General features: G+C 40.8%; 1 protein-coding gene across 2 annotated transcripts in view; it reads left to right on the plus strand.

The window, feature by feature from the left end:
* Positions 1-23918, plus strand: part of FBXW4 (F-box and WD repeat domain containing 4) — a 206249-nt gene that overhangs the window by 179929 nt on the left and 2402 nt on the right. For both annotated transcript variants that reach the window (XM_077258611.1, XM_077258610.1), the window contains 2 exons: positions 15404-15544; positions 22819-22960. In XM_077258611.1, the coding sequence (XP_077114726.1) occupies positions 15404-15544; positions 22819-22960 (283 nt within the window). The remainder of the gene's footprint in view (positions 1-15403; positions 15545-22818; positions 22961-23918) is intronic.

Below are 23918 nucleotides of genomic sequence, written 5' to 3' on the forward strand. Positions count from 1 at the left end.
AAGTACTCTAGTATAAACTACTCTAAGTACGCTGGTATAAACTACTCTAAGTACTCTAGTATAAACTACTCTAAGTACGCTGGTATAAACTACTCTAAGTACTCTAGTACAAACTACTCTAAGTACTCTAGAACAATCTACTCTAAGTACGCTGGTATAAACTACTCTAAGTATTCTAGAACAATCTACTCTAAGTACGCTGGTATAAACTACTCTAAGTATTCTAGAACAATCTACTCTAAGTACGCTGGTATAAACTACTCTAAGTACTCTAGTATAAACTACTCTAAGTACGCTGGTATAAACTACTCTAAGTACTCTAGTACAAACTACTCTAAGTACTCTAGAACAATCTACTCTAAGTACGCTGGTATAAACTACTCTAAGTACTCTAGTATAAACTACTCTAAGTACGCTGGTATAAACTACTCTAAGTACTCTAGTATAAACTACTCTAAGTACTCTAGTACAAACTACTCTAAGTATTCTAGAACAATCTACTCTAAGTACGCTGGTATAAACTACTCTAAGTACTCTAGTATAAGCTACTCTAAGTATGCTGGTATAAACTACTCTAAGTACTCTAGTATAAACTACTCTAAGTACTCTAGTACAAACTACTCTAAGTACTCTAGTATAAACTACTCTAAGTACTCTAGTACAAACTACTCTAAGTATTCTAGAACAATCTACTCTAAGTACTCTAGTATAAACTACTCTAAGTACTCTAGTATAAACTACTCCTACTACTACCCCACTTGTGACATGTTTGACTCCGATTTCTCCTTCACATCCCATATACTGTACAATCTCTTGCCCGCTCGTGCCGCTTACACCTAAAGAACATCTCTAGAATCCGCCCTTTTCTCACCATGGAAACAACAAAAACACTCACTGTCGCCCTGATCCACTCCCGCCTGGACTACTGCAATGCTTTACTAATTGGCCTCCCCCTCACTCGACTTTCCCCTCTCCAGTCCATCCTTAATGCAGCAGCCAGGGTCGTCCATCTGGCTAATCGTTACTCGGACGTGTCCGCTCTTCTCCAGTCGTTACACTGGCTGCCCATTCATTACAGGATACAATTCAAAGTACTTGTTCTCACCCACAAAGCTCTCCACAGTGCGGCACCGCCTTACATCTCCTCCCTCATTTCTGTCTATCAGCCTAACTGACCTCTGCACTCTGCAAATGACTTTCGACTAACCTCTGCACTAAGCCGTACCTCCCACTCCCGACTCCAAGACTTCTCCCGTGCTGCGCCAATCCTCTGGAATGCTCTACCCCAGGAAATTAGGACCATCCACAATCTGCATAGTTTTAGGCGCTCGCTTAAAAAACATTTATTCAGGGCGGCCCATCACGTTCCCTAATCAAAGTCATTTTATGTTTGTGTGTGTGTGTGTAGCCCATTCACTATCTCCATCTATCCCCCACCCCCGGAAGATGGCTGGACCATCATTGTAAATACATCATTGTAAATACACACCTGTACTTTGTATCTCCCCCACCTCATGGTAGATTGTAAGCTCTCACGAGCAGGGTCGTCTTATTGTGCTTTAATTATTGTATTGTTAACGTTGTTACTTATGACTGTTGTGTTTGAAACTGTTAAACTGTAAAGCGCTGCGGAATATGTTGGCGCTATATAAATAAAGATTATTATTATTAAATACTCTAGTATAAACTATTCTAAGTAGTCTAAGATAAAGTGTATTCTCTTGCCGCAGAGGCATTCCTCAACATCTACCCACTATGGCATTGCACGCCTGACTTTATTAGTATTTCTGGGCCATTTCCTTGTATACCTGTTTTATAATTAGTGAATGAGACCTGTACTTGTCATAGAAATCTACAAATATGGATGAGATGTCAAGAGACTTTGAGTTACATGACATTGTGACACTAAAATGTGCCATGCTTTCTTACACCAGATACCTAGTGAGCGGAGCTCCTGTGGAATGGCACTTTTCCATCTTGTGGTTCTCCACGTGGAGGCCAATACTGAGAGAAAACCTGGCGTTCCTGCAGCAGGATAAAGCAATCTCCCTCTGCAGACCTGCCTCTCCCTTTGTTACCCTCCAATTCACCCTACACACAGACACCCTAAGCTTTCTTTCACTGCAGGTTTCTTCTTGCTCATGTCCCCAAGCTGTGTAAGCTGGGTGGGCAGACCATAAAAAGCTGGGATATCCCACCCTCTGTAAATTGCAAACCCTGCGCTTAGCTTTGATGTACACAATGCAGCCACATAATAACAAATTTAGCACTCAGGTGTTAGGAAGAAAAGAAACTGTGAGAGGTTGTTACACTCTGCGGGTATCTATGAGAGACTTTTATTGTTTCACATTTCTCTCAAAAAATGTCTGTTTTCATTTCCATCGTTACAAATAGACATTGAGTTGGCAAGTTATTGTATTGTTTTGAGATTTTTATTGACATTTTTATTTATTTAATAGTTAAATATTTATTTTAAATCGAGATGGGATATGATTTATTTTGATGGTTATTTCTTTATACTTTTGATTGACACTGGTAATTTGTGATTAAAGTTCTCAGCAGCTTTATTTGTGTAAGAGATGATGGAAGTAGGTATTACCGGGTGTCCAGCAGGTTATCCTGAACAAGTCATGTAAGTGAAGGGGCCTCTTATTATCAGTCTATAGTGCATGTTACGGTATACAGTGGATCATGTGCAGCTGTTGTTGGACACATTGGGTTTAACAGGTAAGGGAGATGCTGGGTGACATTCTTGATTTTTAATCATTCTGTGTTTCCCGGAAGGTGACTATGCCTCTAGAACATAGTGCGGAGCTGTCAGCCATAGGGCAATAGCCCACCTCACTTCCAGGTCCTTATATTGTCGCCAGCACGCACTGACCAATATCGTGAGTGATTTATTATGTAGATATAGTTTGTTTTTTCTTTTTTCTTTTCATTTTTTTTTTTTTAAAGGAATGTTTTCAATATAGGTCTTCAGAAGCACACTGCCTCCCGGATTTCTGCTTGCCGGGCGGTAGGTGTGATCCTGATGATTGACAGTTTGCACCAGGGGTATATTTGAGCCAGACGCTGGTCCACACTGAGCTTTCTCATACTGCAGGAAGAGGTAGTCTTTCCCCTCCGGGACTGAAGCCGCCCACATCCTACCAACCTCAGAGCAGTAATTGCAAGCTGTTATAGCAGCATAGGTGGCCGGTAACCTAGGCAGTGAGCAAAATTAAGCAATTTCCAAAGTTCACAATCTTACCTATTTATGATGGTGAGAAAACCTCTTTAATTGGTACCATACACACACACATAATTATTTACCTTGATCTCTTTATGCAGTGTTGTACCTGACATTGCTCTTATTATTATTATTTTCTAGAACCTTGCGCTCTCCATGTGAAACTTGTCAAAGTTTTTCTTTCTATAATTTTTTTTAACTGAAATGTTCCTGAATTTAGATTTAGTGATCTTAAACAGATTTTTTTTTTTTTTAAGTGTAAAAACTGGTGGTTTTACAGGGTAAATGTTGGGTAAATATTTTGAAGTACAGCAGGTTAAAACATATCTCATAACTCTTTAATACAAGCTGATGTTCTTTAATCTGTGTGAGAAAATTAATGAACATATATTACTTTTTATACAGCAGTTTTTCATCGTTTCAGGCTTGCCTGAATGATAATTTTTCTAAAGAAAAACAATTCAATTGAGCATCTAGAATATCCACATATGACACAAATTGAAGGGGGCTTCTAATTTTATGTACATGAAGCATAATAAGCATAAAAGCACTGCCCCTGATCGGTGGTAAAATCACTACCGCCGGTCAGACAGCCACGGTTCCCACGCTGTCAAATGACAGCATGAGTACGCAGCTGTGATCGGAGGTAAAAAGTTTACCTCCGGTCACTGGCGTCTGCTGTTGGGACTACTGCTCCTATCAGCCTACGCCTGTTGCCCGTAATAACAGTGAGAGCAGGCGACGGTGATGAAAGTATTCATCTGCCAGCATCTGCGTTCAAAATAAATAAAAAAAATTGAGTGGATTCACCTGTATTTTTGATAACCGGTCAGGCAAAACTGACAGATGCAGGCTGCAAGCCTCAGCTGTATGGGTCCCCACACCATATTTTTTAATTTAAAATAAAAAACAGTGTTCCCCCCCTCCCACACACACACAGTTATGACAACCAGCCAAGCTGAACCAGACAGCTGGGGGCTGGTATTCTCAGACTGGTAAGGGGCCATAGATCTTGCCCCCCCCCCCCCCAGCTATTCCATGCATCCATTCTGGCTCTTTACCCAGCTTTTCCCACTTGCCCTCTGGCTGTGGCAAGTGGGGTTCTTATTTGTGGGGTTGATGTCATCTCTGTATTGTCCAGTGACATCAGGCCCACGACTTAGTAATGGAGAGGCATTTATAAGACATTTTTTCCATTACTAATCCTATAGTTGTATTGTAAAAAACACACAGCCAGAATAAAGTTATTTGAAAAAAGAAAAAAAACTTTTTTATTTAAAAATAGCAAACACAGTTATACTCACCAAAAACCCATTCCACTGAAGCTATGATCTCCTGTTCTGTCCCACGCCATAATCTATGTCTGGGGATAAATTGTTTTCAACCTGGACAGAGACAAAGCCAAGAATGTCCAGGCTGAGAACCACTGAGGAATGAGCTGCTGCGATCTCAACATCAGTGACCAGCGATGACGTCATCAAGGTTGCCGCAAGTCACTGAGGCTGTGTTCCCAGCCGAGCCTCTGCAGTACAGTGACCTCGGTGAGATCACCACTAGCACAGTGAAAAAAAGTCTCACGGTGCTCTGCTGAGCTCAGAGAGTTCACCAGGAGAAATGAGAATTTTTTCCCGGTGAGCTCACCGCTGCACCAGATGCAGCAAAGTAGCCCCAGATTATAAGTGAGCCTCCTCCATGTTTCACAGTAGGTACGGTGATCTTTTCTTTGCATGTTTAATTTTTGCCTCTGTGAACATATAGCTGATGTGTCTTGCCAAATTGCCTCAGTTTTGTCTCATCTGTCCAAAGGACATTCTTCCAGAAGCTTTGTGGATTGTCAATATGTATTTTGACAAATTCTTCTAGTCCTGTGAGATTCCTGATGTTCAGATTAGGGGACTGTGAGAGCCATTATAAAACCTTCAGGTAGTCTATTGTGGTAGTATAAGCCCGTGCCTTAAAAACAAGCTGCCCGCTCCATCCACACAGGAAAGCTGACCACTCTGTCCACGTAGGAGAGTTGACCACTTCGTTCACATAGGAAACCTGACTGCTCTGTCCATGCAGGAAAGCTGACTGCTCCATTCACATAGGAAAGCTGACCACTCTGTCCACGTAGGAGAGTTGACCACTTCGCTCACAAAGGAAACCTGACTGCTGTATCCATGCAGGAAAGCTGACTGCTCCATCCATGTAAAAGAACTGACTGCTTCATTCATGGAACCATTGATACGGCCTTTTCTCCAAAATTACCCATGAACCATTTTTCAACATGACAACGCCAGGCGGCATGTTTCTTGTGCTACTTTGAACAACCTGGTGGCCTAAATATGCTACCATGGCCTGCAGCATCTCCAGATTTGTCTCCCATCGAGCACATCTGGGACATCATTGGTCATCAATTGTTCAAGTGCATTCAGCATGGCAGAACATTCCTTGGAGAACCATTAATAACCTCATTGATAACATACCAAGGCATGTAATAGTGTGTATTTCTGCCCGTGGCGCTCATATTTGATACTGAATAAATCAAGATGTTTTGAAAATGATGTTTTCTTGTTGCAGTTTCAGTGTTCATGGGTGTATATGTAGACTGTGAGCCCTCGTGGGCACGGTCCTCTCGCCTCCTGTACTTGTGTGTGCCTTGTTTTACTCATGTTTATTGTACTTGACTATATATTTGCCCCGTTCACATGTAAAGCACCATGGAATATATGGCGCTATAAAAATGTATAATAATAATATATTCGGAGTCAATATTCTAGAGTTTCTATACCATTGTTGCTGCAGTGTTATAATTTTACAAATCTTACTATGAGTTCCCAATTGTTTTTTTTATTTTATCCCTGTCTTTCATTTTTTTACTTTTATTTAGAAATAACATATTGCAGTAAAGTAGTTTTTTTAATTACAGATTTTTTTTTACCATATTTTCCTTTTTCTAGCTCTTCGCTGCTTCTGTGTAGAATGCTTGTTTTCTTCATTTCAATAGATACAATAGTCACATCCTTGAAATGCCAAGTTGCCACTTCATCCAAAAGCAGGGAGGCATTTGTGAATAGATAATGCTGGCTCTGTACACTCATACCTCCTTCACACTGCACACTGGCATGCCCGCACCCAACAAGTGCCAAGCAATTCTCACCCCCTCCTCCATCCCTTTCATCGGCTATAATGTAAAATAAACAAACAAACAGAACGTACATTACGTGTCCAGATTCAACCCGACAAGAGCTCTTCAGCGTGTTTGGCCACCACACATTATAGCCTCATTAGTGAATGCTCAGCGTAAAGAAAAAAAGGAAAAGGTTAGAACCCAAACAATAAATTTGGTAATATTGGAAAGCCGAGCAGATGTTTTTCTAATGAATTGGAGTGGTACAATAACAAATCTATGGAGGGAGCTCTTTTCTTTATTTGGTAATGAATATACCACTTGAAAGTGTCTGGGGTGTTATTAAAAGCAGAGGACCTCACAAGACAAGACCAATGTTCGAAACGATCATCTGTTGTGTGACGGAGTCAGCAATTCAGGAGGGGTAAATGAACTATTAGCTGATCAGATTAAGGATGCCTCCTTTACTAGAGAAGGCTCTTATGCGCTTTCTTTTGCCGCTTTCCTTTTAGTCCCGTCTATACAAGTGGAGCATTGAGGGCCTGCACTTGAAAGGCTGAATAAGACAAATAGATCATTGCAGATCTTACATTGTGACGTGCGTTGGGTTAAACAGATGTTCCCTGCTACCAATTTTCATAAATGTTTTGCACGGGCTGCAGTACAATCTCAGTGACTTTTTTGCAAGATTTTTGGGTTCCTAAATTCTGACAAAACAGTATTTTGACAAAGTAGTAAATTGCCAACGTAGAATCATCACTGAGTATAAAACAAGTGGTGTTTGACTTAGCATCAGCCTTACAGGTGTTGTTTCATCAAGACAAATATATTTTTATAATTGGAACTTTCCCACAACAAAAGAAAAAGCAAGAGAACTTTTAGACGGCCTATACTAGTTCATACCAAGCATACATGGCCAAAAGGTTGCAATGCCACATTTCCGTGTGTAATAGTTTAACTTTACCGTCCCCAGTGTGTCTTTCTACATATGTCCGTTGTATCTGCTTAGGGGTTGGCAGCAGCTTCCGTTGCTCTACTCTTTTGTTAACAGTGGTGCTTTTTGTGTAAAATAAAGCAATAAGGGAATATAAAAACACTTGTTGAACAGCCAAAGGACCTGATTCCTCATTGCTGTTTCTCGAGTATTCTGTAGTAATTTATTCCCCTTTGGTGGCTTTAGTAATTGCACCTTATTTTCTATACATTTTAGTGCCACTTTTTAAGTTGTCTTTTTCGAGTCTTTTTTTTTCTAATTTTGTTTTACATCTTTGCTTAAACTGGATGCTTTAGACCGATTCATGAAATGTGACTTTTACCAAATGTGATGATTTTTAGCACCTCTCACTCCCAAGTCCCTGCCCGGAGTAAGGCTTGTGGAGAACTTTTCAGTTTGGCACATTTTTGCGACTAGTCAAAGCATTCGTGACTTTTGGTGCTGAAAAAATAACATTTTTGATTTTGCGACGAAATCATGAACCGACTCCCGAGTGCACCATTTTGAAGAATTTCTGGCAAAAACGTGAGCGAATTCCACAAGGCAAAAAAATACCAAAGTGACTTCAGTAAAACACAAATGATAAATCAGGCCCATAGATTGTATAGCCATTCTAATTTTTTTGCAGTAGTATGAAAACCTAAGCAATTGGTCCCAGTGCTGGCAGAAAAATGCAAGTATCCTCTTGCAAAGATTTTCAGCATCCTAAAGTTAGTGCATTTCTGCTGCGGACATTCTCATTGTTGAAGTAGCGTAGTTAATCCACACATTTCACTTTTTGTGTCGCAAAGGGTGAATGCAAGGTACCACATGCAGCATAAACTGACATGTTGCAGATTTCTAATCGGCAGCTTTGGTAATTTCTTGCTACAGATATTCTTTGCAGCACATGCATGAAATTTATTAAAAGGATAGTTCTGTAAAACCCAGCTGACTTTTTGTCCAGATGCAAAATCCACTTCTTTTTCCCCCCTTCGTGGGAACATACTCTAAACATAAATGTAATCATCACTCGGTATGATATTCCTGTGTATTCCTTGAGATCTTGTGGCCGTGTTCACATGTCTTCCAGATGTTATCACTTTTATAGCTTACCTACAAGTCCCTCGCCTCTATCTAGTGTGCATGTATATGTAATGATCACAGGTAAAGGACACATTTTTCTGTCTCTTGTGAGTCGGGGATGGAATGACAGAAATGTTATTGTAGGCTCGGGCTCATTGTTGTCTTTGTGGTGGTTGCCTACCTTCAGGAGATGTCTAAAGGTAAGGGATGATGGTGAGGGCTTTCTTTTGAAGTTAAACTCATGACAAATTTGGCTTTTATTCTGCTCTCATGTTTCATCTAGCACTCTATAAGATGTAGGATGACTGGAGGAGATAAGGGTGCAGGTTTGGTCACAGGATAGGGCTTCTGCTCCTTTCCTATCACTGGGAACATCAAACCCTCAATGTAAATAACATCATAAGTAGCTTTTTCTTAGACACTACAACGTGAATCATGGCCAGTGACGTTCAACTTCTTATACAGGGTTAATGTCCTTTCAAATTTGTGGGCTGAGAAGTCAAATACTTTATATTTAAGGGTTTTTAGAACTTCTATTGGACAGGTGGATCTAGTTTTGAAGTCTCCTTTATATTTTATTCCCTCTTTATATATCAGTTTTAGGATATTGAGTTTTCTATGGCTAGTACAATTCGTTATCAAGAAAAATAACACCGGAGCAAACTGGCCCTTTCATTTTACGACCGGTTGGTGGTCTTAGGAGTAAAATATGGTTCTCATTCACATACTCTATCATTACTGCCAGGCTGGCGATGTTATACACAGGAATTGGGAACATCATGTGGGCTCTTTTTGCCTCTACCCATCTGTGCTACCATTGCTTGATTTCTAGTCATTTTTGTCTAAGCCTGTCCATACTCATTAAATAAAAGAAACCCAGCTTAAAAATATCACATTCTTAATGGCGGCATGTAAAAAACTCACAGATCGTCAGTTTTCATGTTGACATTTTGAACAGGCAGTTCTAATAATCAGGCAGCATCCATTAGGATAGATGTTGTATTGCAGATTTACACTTAGCAGTTGTTCTCAACGCACAATATGTTCCTCTCCAAATAAATGGCATGATTCTGTATAAATCGTAGTGAATGAGACATTGAGTAAAACGATCAACTAATTTTTAATTTTAAAATGCCGTCTATATATTGGCAAAACCATATGGTCACTGTCTTCCCCCATTCAGGGTTTCGCCTTTGAGGCTTCTTCCTGGATCTCTTAATGGGACAATTGTAAAGCTATTGTCCAACATCTAGCCTAATGGTTACTACCTGATTAGAAGAACCGTCTGGTTAAAGTATTTATACTAAAGTTGGTGGTATGTAAAACAAAAAAAAAAAAAAGTATGTCTCCCTTCAGACTGTGATGATGTTGAGCCACCTTAACTTTGCTTTTCTATTTGTGCTATGGTAAAGTTCTTTGTGGACTTTCTGCTCCAATGTAAGACCAGCTCCACAGAAAATTGATTATACAGACTTTATATGCACAATATTTTGGACTTTGTATTGCCCTTTTGTAATAATTTTTGCAGCTCTTTTGTATTGTGCTCCAATTATTTTATAACCTTGCACATTAGATTGCTATGTGCTGAACACTCTTTTGGCTGGCCGCTCTCTCCCAACTCCCCATGCCCATGCGTACATTATCACAGCTAAGGTGGTTGTGCTCTCTGTAGCAAAAAAAAAAGTAAGTTGCTGCAAGACACTTCTAAAAACCAGCCTATAATCCTGAGAATGAAAGGCTGTTCTTCATTTGGATAATTGAGCAACACTTTGCATAGGGGAATCAGTGGCCTTTACCTTTATGCCATCACTTACGGTATTTATTACCAGTCTAAATTCACACGAGTATTTTTGGTTTGTGTTTCTGAGCAAATGGACTAATGTTATTCCATGTTGTAGGTCTCATGCGGGTTTTTCTCCATAGACCAACAGACTGTGTTGGAGAAAAATCACACAAGGTGCTAGTCTCTTCAGTTTTTCATTACTTAATCTCATCTAAAAGCAACATAAGCCAATTGTAAAACATTATATATCTGGAATGGGGAAATCTAAATTCACCCGACATGTTCCAGCCCGAAATGGTCTGTGTACGTAGCCTTTATATGCATTACATTCATCTCCTGAACCACGTATGTACGCTGGTGGAGTAACAATTGCACAATTTGATAAAAATCCAGGTAGTTTAAAGGGCACCTGTCACCTCGTTTTTTCAGTATGAGATAAAAATACTGTTAAATAGGGCCTGAGCTGTGCATTACAACAGTGTATTTTGTGGACCTCGATTCCCCACCTATGCTGCCAAAATACGTTACCAAAGTAGCCGTTTTCACCTGTCAATCAGGCTGGTCTGGTCAAAAGGGCATGGTGTCTTCCCCCAGATCTTGCTTAGTTTTCCGTTGGTGGCGTAGTGGTTTGCGCATGCCCAAGGTCCCGAATCCACTGCACAGGGGAGTTAAAAGAGCGCGATGTGCACTATTTCATTGGTGATCGGTGGGGGCGGCCATCTTCCTTTGGCCGCGCGTGCGCAGAAGCGGCGCTCTGCTGGCCGCGGCTTCAGGAAAATGGCCGCGGGATGCCGCGCGTGCGCAGATGGAGATCGCGGCGGCCATTTTCCTGAAGCAGAGTTCGCATCTCTGCTTCAGGAAAATGGCCGCCGCGATCTTCATCTGCGCACGCGCGGCATCCCGCGGCCATTTTCCTGAAGCCGTGGCCAGCAGACCGCCGCTTCTGCGCACGCGCGGCCAAAGGAAGATGGCCACCCCCACCAATGACCTATGAAATAGTGCACATCGCGCTCTTTTAACTCCCCTGTGCAGTGGATTCGGGACCTTGGGCATGCGCAAACCACTACGCCACCAACGGAAAACTAAGCAAGATCTGGAGGAAGACACCACGCCCTTTTGACCAGACCAGCCTGATTGACAGGCGAAAACGGCTACTTTGGTAACGTATTTTGGCAGCATAGGTGGGGAATCGGGGTCCACAAAATACACTGTTGTAGTGCACAGCTCAGGCCCTATTTAACAGTATTTTTATCTCATACTGAAAAAACAAGGTGACAGGTGCCCTTTAATTATGCAGGACAAGATACTAACTTTTGAATACCCGAAACCTTTTATAAACTAAGGACATTAATGTTACATATATGTCAGACAGAAAGCAAGTAATGGTTTCAGGAGCCACGGATGCAAACCATTTTGCTGATATTTAAACATCAAATGCCCTGAGAAAGTGTAAAGACCAATAACCAGAACCCCTGCGTCCAGGTTTGGGGGATTAGTTCATGCACTTGATGTTAAAGCTTGCCCATGATGATCTCATGGGAGGCTGTTGCTAGGTCCGTCAAGCCGGTGTAAATGGTTGATAGGGACAAGGCATCAAGGGTCGATGTTGTTGCCCACAGTCACGGTCACGGAGGGAATTACACATCCACAATGAAATTGTTATTCTACATAATCTGCTCTTTGGAGAGCCACTAGGGGAAACGGGCCGGCCCCAGCATGCAGCCGGGGCTGTGATCACAGAAGCGTGCTGGCTACAAAGATCGTACAGGACTTCGCCTTCTGATCTGGGAACTCCAGCGCACCAGACGCTAATCTGCTTTATCAGCTATTTCGCTGACACAAAGGTGTTTACTTATTTTAACATCTCCTAGGACTCTATTTCTCCTTTTGTGTGGTCTTTATCCCTCCAACAAGGTTTTAGCCCAGATTACAGATGGTGCCTCAGATCTGTGACACTGGATCAAGGAGCAGAGAGTAACAAAATAATGGAGTCCGACGCATGAGTCTCATGTCAGATTCCATTCTCTTGACTTAGTGTATATCGTTTGTAACTTACTTAAAGAGCAGGTGCTTTTGCTCCTTTGTGCGGGGTACAAGAGAAGCAGTTAAATTATTGAGCAAAGTAGAAGATTATGATATTCCGTTATTTGGCTTAATTTTCCCCTAAGCAGGTCATTTAGACGCCGTTCCCAGGGATTACCAGGCCATGATTAGTTTTCTGTAGTAACTATGCAGTGCTAATAATGGGCAGATGAGATTACCCATCTGATACATTCCAGCATATTGTAATGAATGGTAGCTCACTCCCTAAATAATGTCCTTCACAAGTGTGGATTGTAAAGAACCAGTCAACTACACTTTATTGAAGCGGCCGCTTATTTTCAAGCCTTGAAGCTCTTAATTCATTTTATTCTAGTGGAAGGTGAAACTTTAATGACTTTTTTATTTATATAGTTTATTTAATGTGTCTAAATGAAGACAAATATGGATCTATATACGGTATGTGATTTTATCAAGTCCATTTATACTTTTTTGAATATTTGGTTATAAAAATAAACCTGTAATAATTAGTGATGAGCGAGTGTACTCGTTGCTCGGGTTTTCCCGAGCACGCTCGGGTGGTCTCCGAGTATTTGTACTGCTCAGAGATTTAGTTTTCATCGCCTCAGCTGAATGATTTACAGTTACTAGCCAGGCTGAGTACATGTGGGGATTCTCTAGCAACCAGGCAACCCCCACATGTACTCAGCCTGGCTAATAGCTGTAAATCATTAAGCTGCCGCAAGGAAAACTAAATCTCCGAGCAGTTACAAATACTCGGGAGACCACCCAAGCATGCTCGGGAAAACCCGAACAAAGAGTACACTCGCTCATCACTAGTATTGATGTATAGCATAAGCAGTGACATCTCCAAAGGACAGGAGTGTACAAGCTTTTTCACTTCTAGTGACAGATTATACCTCTTTCAAAGGCCAAATAAAACTTAAAAGTCATTTATGGTTTATCAACCATATCTCTTTAAAGCATGAGAGGTGAGGGTTCGACTGTGAAAACTTCCACTCATGGGGTGAATGCAAAAACAGTAAAGCTTTTCATAGATCCCTAAAGCGGCAAAAATATATGTCCAACTGACATTGTCCAAAGAGGATCAGACGCTATGATAGAAATGTCACAAAAGGGAGAAGGTCTTAATGGATCAATCTCGATAAAACTCAAGGTCTTAAAGCATGTGTCATTTACATATTTTACTTGCTTATATAGCGCCATTCATTCCTCAGCACTTTACAGACATCATCATCACTGCCCCCAATAAATATTCTCTATCAGTTTGTCTTTGGAGTGTGTCAGAAAACTGAAGAACTCTGAGGAAACCCACGCAAACATGGGGAGAAGATACAAACTCCTTGCAGATGGAATTGAACCCAGCCTCCGTGCTGCCTACACAGGGATTTAAAGAACACCAAACATGTACGACTCCTCAAGCTATTTTTGTCAGGTTGTGCATTCCCCGATTTCTTTTAAGGAGGTCTCACCAGTCATGACGTACCAAGGCCTCATTACTTGTCGAAGTTCAATCCAAAATTATAGTTTTTTCTCTATCTGTTAATTGTCTCCAGAATGTATAATATTTATATGATAACACAAAGTCAATTATGTGGATAAACCAGATATTGATGAAGCCAAAGATAGACTTGTCTAAGAAAAATGATGATCCCTTCTGTTAAAACGTCTTTACCTAACAACCGGCAATTCCCTTTTGGTTTGAGGAGCACTGAACTATAAGATCTACAGAGATGAATAATCTAGTGGATGCTTTAATACAGCAGACATGTCATTGATCCTGTATAGCTGTGGACTCCAACCTATGGCTTCCGGTCTTTGCAAAACTTGGGACTTGTGACGAGCCACAGGTTGGAGATCATTGCTATAAACAGGAGCATTTATTTCCAGAGTTTCACAGTCCTCCGTGTCCCTGTTCAGCATTGATCTGTAGAAGTGCAGGATGGGAAAGGAAGCTAAGCGCTTCATGTTTGAGACGAGACACATCACTGGCATCTTGGATGTTAAGAAAATCACCACTACCCTAAACTGCCAAAGAAGGGGACATTACCATAGACCGGCAGAAAAAGAAAATATTTACTCCTTTTTTTATCCTAGAAGCCAAATTATGATTGTCCTCACCACCCTGAACCACCAGAGATGGTGATAATTCAGTATTTCAGGGAGGGTGATAACCTGTATCATAGACTTATTACTCTAAGAGTAAGGTTTAATGTCTGACTCAACCATTTGGATAAATTAGAGTTGCGTTTAATACTTGCACAGGGTTGGCTGAAATCACTGTAAGTAATGATTGCTCAGAATAATATATAGTAAGAAGAATTATTGCCTAGAGGATAAGGATGGAGATACAAGAGGCCATGTGTACTTAAAAATGCGATTTGTTCTTCAATATATTGTTCATGTATGACTTTAATCTGAACAATGGTCCAATTCTACTTGGGGAGTCCGAGCGTCAGCAGGTTCTAGGATGTATTGGAGCAAATACACATTTTAATATGCAATGTTGCTGCCTAAGAGCATAAAGTTGGAAAGCTGCCTCAGACACCTGCTTCAGGGACCGGCATAGAGGATTGAGACAGCATTTCACTATGAGAAGCATATGTTCCAAAGATGAGACATATAGGCATCTGGTTTAATAAATATTACTGACCTTTCGAGTATCTGAGAAAGGAAAATGTATTCTCTGGTGTTATTGATTTATGATCCATGGTGAGATTAGATTAGCTGGTGATGAACATTTTCCTGCTTTGTTTGGATGTTCAAAGTGAAGCCAATATTTCTATTCCAACATTGATCACAGACCTTAATGTACACGAGGCATTATGTAAGGCCTTTGGAAAGATAATTGTTATAGGTACTCTACAATTCATTCCATATATATGTATTTATTCAAAGGCAATGCCATATAAACTAAAGAGGTGGTAGAGCCTCAGCTCAGGTGGGCACCATCCACTTCTTTGGACATAATGAGCCCACCTTAGGTTTTTTGTGTCCACAGAAACTTATTATCAGTCCAACCACTGTTCCCCATTGAATTTCTTCTTGCCGAGATGGTCGGCTAGCTCTGCTGGTCTGTGTGCACAGGGTTAATTTTCTTTGTACATATGAACTATATGTAAGTATATAGCTGTAATGTTGTACCATGTCTCATTGTAGTGGCCAGCTCATGAACTGTCTTGGGACTGATTTCAAAAGAGGTGCTGGAGTTTTGGATGTCTGCTATGAAACCCCATCCATTTTGTTGTCATGTGGCTATGATACCTACATTCGATGTTGGGACCTAAGAACAAGTTTAAGGTATTATCTGTAGTGAATTTGGATGATAAGTGGACCTATAGAATGCAAATTCATTATTTTGTCAATAGTTCTTTAGCCTTAGGGTACTGTCACACAGTGGCACTTTGATCGCTCCGACGGCACGATCCGTGACGTTGCAGCGTCGCTGGATTATCGCTCCAGCGTCGTAGACTGCGGTCACACTTTGCAATGCACGGCACTGGAGCGATAATTTCATGACGTAGTTGCGATGTAGAAGTCATACGGGACATTGGGAATATCGTGCACACCTTTACACGCTGCGATCATGCCGCCACAGCGGGACACTTGACGACGAAATAAAGTTTCAAACGATCTGCTACGACGTACGATTCTCAGCGGGGTCCCTGATCGCAGTAGCGTGTCAGACACAGCAATATCGTAACTATATCGCTGGAACGTCACGGATCGTGCCGTTGTAGCGACCAAAGTGCCACTGTGTGACAGTACCCTTAGTAGTTAAAGGTGTTATCTGGTCATAGCATATAGATGACCTATCCACAGCATAAGTGATCGGTGACACCTTGGAACCCCACTAACCAGCTTTTATTTGTTCTGCTGGCTGACGGATGGAAATGCTTTGAATCAAGTTGCACTGCGCTCCTCCATTTAAAGAGTAGTGGCTTCTGGCCACTACATAACAGAAACTGTTCTGCAGCACCCAGCAGCTGCCGCTACACATTGAATGGAGCTGTGAAGTCCAACTCCATTCAAAGTATTTACATCTGGTGGCCGACGGAACAAATATCGGCTGATTGGTGGGTGTTCCAGGTGTGGGACCCTCACCAATCTCATATCGATGACATATCCCAGTCATCAATACGTTATGACCGGACAACATCACTAAAGGAGTTTTTCAGGATTTTACACTGTTGACCCAGTATAAAATAAAGAAATTAGCCTTACTTATACTTTGAATCCCCTCCTGCTGCAGCACTCCCTCTTTGATGGTAACTAACTTTAGTAATGATGTCTCTCCCATTAATGATCGGCTGCCGCTGCCGGTTCCTGGCATTGGCAGTGACGTTTATATGTACAGTAAGTGACGACTGAAGACAGTGATTGATTGCAGCAGTCAAGTTACTTTATCACTTCAGTCACAACTAGGACCACCAGACAGGTGGCGTTTATTTGGCAGTTGAATTTCACAGGGTGTTAAGTAATTTCTAAATAATGTTCCCGACTTGGGGCACAGTTTTACCAAATCCTGAAAAACTCCTGCAAATGATCCAAGAATATTATTGTGTGGAATGTTAGTCCCTGTTAGACGCAATTAGGTCCTTCAAATCAAATTCACATAATAAATATTTCAGTAACCAAACATGAGTTTGAACACAACGGATTTCCAAATGAAACTGATGGCGCACATTTGTAGACATCTAGTAGGGGAACTTCAGAATCCTGCACATTTTCTTACAATAAAAAAACAAACAAAAAACTTATGAAGCACCTCTGAAGTGTGAACTTAGACCAAGGTCCGAAAACATGGTCAACCACAGGATGACGTTATGTCCTGCTCCTTTCTAAATGACAGTCAGCCCTCCTAGGCCCACATACGTGGTGAATTCAGGTCACGAATCCCAATTAAAATTGCATGTAAAGCAGTCATCAGTTTTCTGGGATTTGTGAGTACAATATCTGACAATCCAAGATGTCTCTCTGCAGCCGAGCACAAGCTTTATGTGTATATTATCACACCATCCGAGGTCTGAGAAACAGATGAGGGAGTGAAAGGCATTAAAGGAATGAGGAATCACACTCCCACTGCAATTAGAAAATAATTTTAAAATAACTTTTAATTATGGGCGCTGGCGAGGCCCCAGAGCGGATCTGCTTTGTAGGAGCCTAAGTGTGCTTGACACGTCCAGTTCAGTAACTGGTACATACTGAGAACATTTGTTCTTTCTTAGGCTAGTTTGATTATATCCTGAAGGATCTGGTATCGTTATTATTCATCCCATCACAGATATTGATTACAAATTATATTGAAGATCAGTATCCTTTTAAAATTTTTAAAAAGTGAAATTTAAAAATGGGCATGTTTATTGGCCAATAGTCACATGGCTGTGATCTGTAGCCTTTTCTTCTGGTTGGAAACCCAACGTAGGTAGAATTGTGTTCTGCATCACAGCATGGCGATGTGACACGTGCGTCTATCTGGATCATGCTGAGTAATGCTAGGCCCCAAAAAAGTCACTTTAATAGTCTTTAATTGTCATACACAACTTTTAATATGTAAACAAAAAAATATATTCTGGCTAAATAACAAAAAAAATAGCAGGTGTAGTAGGGGGAACGTGCTGTGTAATATATCTTCAGTGATTGATCGCAGCAGTGAAGTTACTGATGGACGTGACTTCATCACTTCAGTCACAAGTAGGACCACCGGACAGGTGGAGTTTATTTAGGAGGGAATGTCAATTCATTTCTTAATAACATTCCCTACTTTGGTCACAGTTTTCCAAATCCTGGAAAACCTTTTCTGCAAATAATCTAAGAATATTCTTGTGGAAGTTTAGACCCTGTTAGATGCAATTATGGTCTTCAAATCAAATTCATATAATAAAAAGTTCATTATTTCAGTAACCAAATGGGAGTTCGGACACAACTGATTTCCAAATGAAACTGATGTTTTACGCACCAGTTTTAATCTGCTGGAGTCGGATGTGTCAAATTCATTCAATAGGACCGTTCACCAAATTGTTCTTGTTGAACTGGACACACAATGTAATAGTGGATACAAAGCAAAATGAAACATGTTTTTTTTTCTCCAGTTTCGCTTTTCCGTTGTGAAAATATTAGTAATCAAATATCTAGTACCTAATGAGTTAACTTTGGTTAAGTCTAAGTAGTTAAGTTTATTTTCCCCGGGGGGTGTGTCCTTCTGCCTCCTGGATGTTACTGTCCAATCGTAAGCAGGCAGCAACATAGAAGTGTAGAAAGACGTGTGATGATGTCATTAGGCTCACCTGCCTAATGCCAGCTGAAGTGTGCAGCCTAGATAAGCACTGAAAATATATTACACAGCACAGAGGTGTGGAGCCAGTTAATATTCCAAGAACGTCTGCTGTGTAATATATCTTCAGTGATTATTTAAGCTGCACACTCTGGCTGACAGGAACTGTGGTCTCAGGTCATGTGACCCCAATGACATAATCACAGGTCCTTCTACACTTCTATGTTGCTGCCTGCTTATGATTGGTCAGCAACATGTAGGTTGCAGAAGTACACGCCCCCCAGTGAAAATGATCTAAGAGCACCCACTTGGACTTAACTTTTGTTAACTTATTAAGTGCCAAATATTTTACAGCTAAGATATCCATAACGGAGAGGTGAAATAAAAAGAATAACAAAAAACAAAATGTTTTATTCTGCTCTACATCCCCTGTTACATGGTGTATCCAATTCAACGTGAAAAATGTGGTAAAAGGTCTTCTTTAACGCATGAGTCTTTTAATCCAGCAGATTCTGACTTAACAATGATATATAAATTCCCCACTGCTCTAATTTTTTGAGATTTTTTTTTGGTTTAGCCAGAATCAACATCAATATCAACAAATGTGGCAATTTTTTTTTAACCTTTTAATGAATTTTACACACCTGTTGACCACCCATGAATCTGATTTACAAAATGCACTCTATTTGTGGACATCGACACATTTCTAGTATAATTTTAAGCCACTTTTGTGGCGTATATTATAATGCATCTTTGGTCCTGCGCTAGGCCACACCCCTTAGCTCCACCCACTTACAAATAAGATGGCTGCTCTGGGGTAAACGGCAAAATTTTGAACATTTTTGTGCAACCACCATGTTGTGAAAAATTGTGCATCTTTTTAGCACCAGTTTTCTGTAATAATTTGCTTTATGAATCCCCCCAGTACATTTTAAACGCACGAATAACGGATCCAGAAATGTATTTTGCAAATTGTCAGTAATTATAACAGTCAGAATACACATAAAGGGTCCGCCTTTTATCACCATGTTGTTTTCAGACCACATTTGGCATCAAAACTCAATTTTTCTGATTGCGAGCTCAACATTTATTGCATAGATTTACATAGATTTGAAAGGAATTATCCTGTAAAAAAAAATCAGCAAGTGTTACAAGTGTTATGAAACAAAAAAATTAATACTTCTGTCTCCCTCTGATGTGATTAGCACGTGACCGCTGCTGCCAGTCAGTGGCCGCAGTTGTCATGCGTCATACTACCGGCTGCGTGGCCCAGTGCTGGTGCCAGTAACGTATGGTACATGACTGTGACGGCCACTGATTAGTTGCAGTAGTCACATGCTGGCCGCTAGGACTGGATTGCTGGGGGTAGAAAATATGCCCTCCCATAATGCACTGCTGTCTATGGTAACCGAGTAAACGAGTTTTGGATTTTGCTTTTCAGTTTCAAATTGATAATAAATCATCAAACAGTTACAAATCGCTGAAAATATGTAAAGTGAAGTGTTGGCAAAGATGGTCACTTTTTTATGACCATTTAATCTAATAATCCGTGCAATGTCAGTTCTCCGTTGAGTGCCATCCTGAACGCAGATGATGTTATTAGCAGCATATGTATGGTAATGCCAGTATATAAGAGGTCTAGAGGCGCAGCGCTGGCTGGCAGCAGTGTGCAGCATCCAGCAGCTCGGAGCTATCGATTGGCTACATTACCACTTAGCACAGAGCCAGTGTGACTGCACATAAGGTCAAGGGGAACACTTTGTTTACTGTCAGCGTCCTACATTAATGGGAGAAGGACAGGTCGGGTCTCCATAGAATTGATTATCTTTCAGTCGTGGGTCTTTTCTGCCAGATACTAATTGGTCTTCCTGCTTTTCACTTATTGGGATAGACAAGATGTCAGACTAGTGAAAGTGATGCCATCCTATTATAATTTATTAATGCAGATCCCTGCAGAACGCTAAAGATTCATGCGTAATGTCAGATCCTTATTCGCCACCTCATCTAATGCTGACACCACAGCCTGAGGCGATGAATGCAGTGGGGCGTTTCTGGGACCCCCGAAACACAGGAGTTACATTTATATTGTATTATGTTTTAGGATGAGATAGTAGTCATCAAGTCACTTCTCATAGCCCCCACGCCACAGGACCTGGCTTGTTGGTGAACTTGGGTTTTGTTAGACTCACATTAAGAGTCTTTCATTGGTGGCATCCGTTGGGTGGATTTCCTGACATATACCTGTGACATAGCCCACTGTATAAGTTTCTGTTGTAGAAAGCATGCATATATTGTGCGGTATACTTTTTTGCTATATACGTTAATATGGAATAGCATTGTTTCAAATGGTTTACCATCTTGAAGGAGGTCAAAAAGAAATTTTACGTTCATGCCAAGAGCAGGGCATAAAGAGTACCTACCACCAATCTGTGGCTGTCCTTTCTATTTAATAAAACAGTGGGCAGTGCTAGATTGGGGATTTTTCTAATCATGTATAAAAAAAAATGTCCACCAAACTGGCCCAACTTTCTAGCAAAATTCGGGACTGAATTTCTGGATTGTGGGATGACAGCATGTATAGTGGAAGGGCACAACCCCCTTCGGTTCTCCCTGCACTAAACGAACACTGTCGCATATTTTACCAACCTGTTTCCATACAGTAACATGATTAGAGAAGAGCCCAATGGCCGTATATCTCAGACAAGGATTGCAGCTCAGTGCTCAGACTGGCCGTTGGCTCTCCTAACCCGAGTGAGACAGCGTGTGTTTCTGTGCAGCTGTAACACTTGGGTCGGCAGAGCTGACGGCCAGTCCGAGCATTGCGTTGCGATCCTCTTTCGAGTTATTCACTCCTTTAATGCAATTACCATTCGGTAACATCTTAGTAACGTACATAACAGTTCGTGCAAAGAGCAAAACCTTGTAAGATCTCACTCTTTACCTGCAGGAGCGGTCACAGAGAGTCGTGGGATCCTGATCTGCATGCCAGGATCCCACAACCCAGACGTTTGGGTCTGACTTTTGCTAGAAACTGGGATCCTTTTGAAGGACATTAGGGAGCCTTCTGATCAATTTTGGTAATGTTTGATATTTATAAAAAATCACCAATCTGGGTCCGCCCACTGTTTAATTACATAAAAAGTTCAGTCCCAGTTTGGGGGTAGATACTCTAATGGGAACGGAATTGGGAGTCCAATATTGGTGATGGCTATAGGAAATAAGCAAGTTCCCTTGGTGTCTGGTGGTAGCCTTCTCCAGTCTCCCCATAAAGAAAAATCTATATGGAAACCTCAAGATAAGTCGAGCACGATAGCACGGGGTAAAAGCAGTAGTATGCCACCGGACAGAAGCCAAGGACCTCGTTTCTACGGGTGAGACTGACCCCAATCTCCCCAGTGTTACGAGGCAGTAGTGCTAATGTGAGAAACGATTTATCTTTATTAATAAAGACAGAAACTCTCTGCAGTTAAAAAGAGAGAGGCTGTGAGAGATGGTATGCTTTGTGAGAGACCCTGCGGTACAGGAACGGATGAAGCAGAGTCGACAGTACGCTTCCCTTCTGCCAAGAGAAGCTACTTAAAATGCTATTGATCCACACACAAAGGGCTACTTTGGGATTTCCTGCTTTTCAACTGCTCTTGACCAAAGAGTGTAGGAAATATAATCATCAATAGGGTAAGCTCCCTCTCTGTGGAACGTGTCTCCCTTAAGGCTCACTCCGCTGTGGCCATAGGGAGGTGTCAGAGCCTGGTGTGAGGGTTGATAGTATTGGGATATTTGTACCTCATGGTGACCTCGTATTTATATAAGTATTATTTTCTTTATCATTATTTCATAGTTTATTGAAGAGTACAGAGTAGTGTACAGAGTAGTCATATATTACCTGTGCCAACGACCCATGGATACTATGTATGTACAGAAGTACAGCAGTGTTTTTATGTTATTGTTTATGCCCAAAAAATATTCACGTATTCAAGATGTTCTAGAGCACAGACAAAAGGCAGACACTTACTGGTGTTTGTAGCTCACTTGTCAGTTTTGTTGTATAGACTGGGACAGAATGAGCACTGTCATCTCATCATTTGCGGGTGGTCGAGGTAGTACCAGCTCAGCTGTACTGCTGGACGGTTAGATAAGGCCAGATAGTTGCTCTACAAACACAGATAAAGCTCTGTATACATCTCCTCTGTCACTCCCTGGTCTCTGGGGGATCAGACTGTGCACCATCACTGTCTGAAGACTGTAATAAGCTGAGATTCATCTATTAACTTCCATATTCCAAAATCTCTGACCCTTTCAGGAGGTGTGTCAGTGAATGGGAGGAACCCCATGACAGCGCGTTGTACTGCATACAAAGTGACGGGAACAATATGATAGCCAGCGGATCTTCCTACTATGGAGTCGTCAGACTGTGGGACAAAAGAATGAATCAGTGTTTACAGGTAAGGCAGAGGACACTCTCTTATCGTATGTATCTTATGTATTTAGAAATACACACTAGAAAAAAATCAGGGGTGGGACCTTTATCCTTCGGATCATTATGATTGTGGTGATACTTAATAAAAACTAAATTATATATATATATATATATAATACATTTATAAGTGCATATAATATATTATGATTTTTTACTTTTTTTTAAACTTTGCAAACTAAAAAAAAGTTATGCGTTTCAGAATATGAGGGCCCAAACTCATTTTTTTTGTGACATGGACTGTGTGATGGCATTTTTTGTGGGGCGAGCTCTAGTTTTATTCACTCGTACTTTTTTGGCATGCATAGAACTTAATTTTAAGAGGCAAAGTGACCAAATAACTGCAATTCTCTAATTTTATTTTTTACGTCATTCACTGTGTGGAATAAATGATGTGATATTTTAAATGTTCAGACTTTTAATTTTAAAACTTTTTTTAATGTTTCTTGTTTTTGTTTGTGTGGGAGGAGGAGTAATAGTATAATTTTTTTTACAAATAATTTGTTTACTAATTCTTTATATTGTTTTAACCACCATCAGGAACATTAAACTAAAATTACTTAATTACTGGAATACTGCATTGTTGCATTGCAGTGTATTGTCATTTATCTACAAAGATGGGAAACGTAGGGCTTTCATTAGGGCCCCCGGCTGCCATGGAAACTTATCATCCCCTGGTGATAACGATAGTTATAAGCAGCTGTGAACCAGTACTTGCCGCCGTATAAGTAGCAGGCTCAGCTCCTGAACCCGCTGCATACTTGCACATCCAATATCCAATGTATACGTCTAGAAGGGATTGGACACAAGTGTGAGAGCACTGTATAGGATAGTTTAGCTGATCCAGTGTGGGTAACATTTTATAAATAAGGACAAAGAACAAATCTAGGCCTGAATTTCTCTGATGACATCGGCATTCCTTGGAG

This window comes from Ranitomeya variabilis, chromosome 4 (assembly GCF_051348905.1).
Source record: "Ranitomeya variabilis isolate aRanVar5 chromosome 4, aRanVar5.hap1, whole genome shotgun sequence".
Classification (NCBI taxonomy): domain Eukaryota; kingdom Metazoa; phylum Chordata; class Amphibia; order Anura; family Dendrobatidae; genus Ranitomeya; species Ranitomeya variabilis.